The sequence below is a fragment of the Opisthorchis viverrini genome, assembly GCF_000715545.1.
Source record: "Opisthorchis viverrini unplaced genomic scaffold opera_v5_26, whole genome shotgun sequence".
Lineage (NCBI taxonomy): Eukaryota > Metazoa > Platyhelminthes > Trematoda > Opisthorchiida > Opisthorchiidae > Opisthorchis > Opisthorchis viverrini.
The window spans coordinates 872,452-875,580 of record NW_008751683.1 but is presented as its reverse complement, the minus strand read 5'-3'; the positions used below and the strand labels follow the sequence as shown (position 1 = coordinate 875,580).

Sequence of the window (3,129 nt, the reverse complement as noted above, 5' to 3'; positions counted from 1 at the left end):
TAGATGCATTGAACAAGCAATAACAACAAAGTGGATTTCAAATTTTGTCTACAAAAGCGGATTACTCGCACAGTTGAGGAGTTATAGGTCCATGATTAGAAACCGCAAACATGGTACATAAAAAGTGTCATATCAAGTTTCTATTGGACATAATGGAATTTTGAACCAAGGTGTTGGAAAGCCCTGCGGGTTTAGGAAAACCGGGGTTTCTCGAACTTCCCAGGTTAGGTTATAACCCATCCAGAGGAGTTCGAATTTTGCTGGTTATTTAGTATACGATGAGTAAGTCTGGATATGAATGTGTTTTTAGGGCTTGATTAAGTGCTAAATTGGTTGGTGGTAAATGAGTTTGCAACAATTTCGCCTAGGGTGATTTTTCGGCGATCATTTATCACGGCCACTTGAGTGGTCATCTGTTCGTGCAGTAAAGAGGTGCAATTAACTTGGTAAGACTAATTCGGCGTTTCCGAAATAGGTTCAAGCAATCATCTCAAAGTACACACGGACAGCTACACTATGATAGGAATGTAAATCGCCTTTCTGAGCACAGTTCCATGCTGAAATGACGGTAATAACTCGGTTGATTGAACTGTGCCCGAATGCATAACTGTGTCATTAGTACTGATGCTATTATTGTTCAAAATGATAAACTTCCATCGTCCCCCAGTCTTTGCGACTTCTAACGCAGATCTTGCTTGTGCCCCGTACTCTGACAGCGTCATCTTGTCTGCCAATGCACTGCAAGCCTAAAAAGAAACCACGTTTATTCACACAAACAGCCAGGTTTTTGTGTGCCTCTTTGCAGAACAAAAGCGAGTGAACTATGTATAAATGTAGTATTAAAAATGTATTTGTGCTGCACTTATAACAGAATTGTTCAATCAAATTTTATAGGTGTGCATGTGTGATTCAAATGAAAGCAAGCATTCTTGCATTGCATGTGTAAGAGGCTTTCTGGCCAGAATAGGCGAGTGATAATAAGGCGCGTATGTATTTGAAGATAACTATGAGCGTAGCCATCAAACGTATCAGTTATGATGCAAAACCGTAGACTCAAAAACCACTATAAAATATTGTTTGACCGATCGAATCGCAATAAGTTATGGAGCAATCCCGTCTTATATCGCTCAAAAGTTGCACGCATCTTTCATTTCAAACGCACTAACACCGGTTGGTATCACGTTCACTTTCGTAGGTGCTCTGCTGGCTTCTTAGCGACGCTTGTCTTGGGTTCAAAACAGACAGATCGAACATTAGGTATGTGACATTCTTCTGTCTCAACAACGTAAGTTTTGTAAACTTTCGTTTCAAAATGACGGCTAGTTTTTCCTTGACCATCATTCAGATCATCAGCCGACCAACTTCGGTGGCGTCTAGGTAGATGTTTGTGACGTTGTTGAGGCCTTCCCGATCTGATTGCTCCTCGTGGGTTTACATAAAATCGCATTTTGAACGAATTCACTGATTCACTCAGGGTTTCTTGCTCCGTGGAAGATGAATATGTTTTCATTTCAAACGCACTAACACCGGTTGGTATCACGTTCACTTTCGTAGGTGCTCTGCTGGCTTCTTAGCGACGCTTGTCTTGGGTTCAAAACAGACAGATCGAACATTAGGTATGTGACATTCTTCTGTCTCAACAACGTAAGTTTTGTAAACTTTCGTTTCAAAATGACGGCTAGTTTTTCCTTGACCATCATTCAGATCATCAGCCGACCAACTTCGGTGGCGTCTAGGTAGATGTTTGTGACGTTGTTGAGGCCTTCCCGATCTGATTGCTCCTCGTGGGTTTACATAAAATCGCATTTTGAACGAATTCACTGATTCACTCAGGGTTTCTTGCTCCGTGGAAGATGAATATGTTTCCGTTGTTGTCTCGCCCAGATCTTCCTCCGTCAAATGCTCAATTCGGATAGGTTGACTAATTCCGCGCGGATGCTGTCGACCACCTTTGTCCACGTTTTTTCCCCTTGTATGGGTGTGAAGTCCGATGTCAACAACGACGTGACGCTGCGTATGCCTGGAAAGTGAGCGCTTCCGACTCTGCGAAATCTCATTCACAAACTCATTAGACACAGTGTCGTTGTCCAGGATTTCCAACTCTGATGTAGATCCTTGATCTTGCTGTTGGAATGTAGGTGAACCTTTCTGAATGCGTTTGCAACGAGTTGCCGGGGCAGCGTTCTCACGATTATTAGATACAGCCACCTCCTTTGGTTGACAGCTACTTTTGATGGGAGTTTGAAATTCTTTGCTTATCGAGAAAATATTAATGGGCGTAGATCTAACAGCCGTATACTCAATGCGGCCAGGTGGTTTTTCGGCAACGATGTGTCCAATGCTCATATCAGTTGTGCGTTTTAAATTTGGATAACAGGTAGCAGTTTCTCCTATCTGAGTAGATGTGGAGCTTTTTTGAAGGATTTTGGTCTGTACATCCACCTCTGCCTTATCAGGTTGTATATTAGCCTCTGTTCCCATGGAGATGGTACTTGGCTTTAATGGGAGAAGCATTTTAAGATCTATCTCGGTCTGTTGTTCTTTGGATACCAGTTTACGACCAATCTGAGTGCTCGTGTTAAATTGTCTCTGATTTATTGCTTCAACTCGTTTGCGAACGGTGGAAGGTCCTGATGGAGGCTCAACAAGGGGGGCGCCGTTTATGCTCCCTTTGGTTACTAAGTCCTTTAAGGATTGATCTGTTTGTGCTTCTGCCTCCCTCCACGATACTTGTGGCTTGATCTCACCCGAAACTACTGTTTGTGTACATTTCTCTTTCGGCTGGAACCCACAAGGTTGCAAGTTTTCATAAAGCCCCTGATCATCAAAGTCCTCCAACATTTGTGCATCAATAGGGGACGTCGCTCTGTTCAGTAAATTGCTAGATCCTATGGACGTTCTGTCCTGCCACCATGGTGTACCCACTTGCAGTTTTTTACCTATCATTGTTTTGGGTGGTGCTGAAGCTGTTGTTGGAGTTTGCATTACCGTCAGTTTCGCCTCTCCTTTCACTATGGTTTCTGGTTCAAAACTACAGATGTTGTCATCAAGAAGCTGAACCGCTTCTAAAACATCAGGTCCACTACCCATATCAACCAGAACCCGCCCGACTTGACAGGTTACGTCAAC

At 43.0% G+C, this 3,129-nt stretch overlaps 1 protein-coding gene across 1 annotated transcript in view; it reads right to left on the bottom strand.

Moving 5' to 3' along the window:
* Nucleotides 1–816: 816 nt before the first annotated feature.
* T265_02263 (hypothetical protein) overlaps nt 817–3,129 on the bottom strand; it is a gene marked incomplete at both ends in the record, with an annotated part of 36,539 nt that continues 34,226 nt past the window's right edge. The window contains 2 exons of the mRNA XM_009166467.1: nt 817–1,387; nt 1,543–3,129. The exon at nt 1,543–3,129 is cut by the window's right edge and continues 1,770 nt beyond it. Of these exons, the coding sequence (XP_009164731.1) occupies nt 1,543–3,129 (1,587 nt within the window). The remainder of the gene's footprint in view (nt 1,388–1,542) is intronic.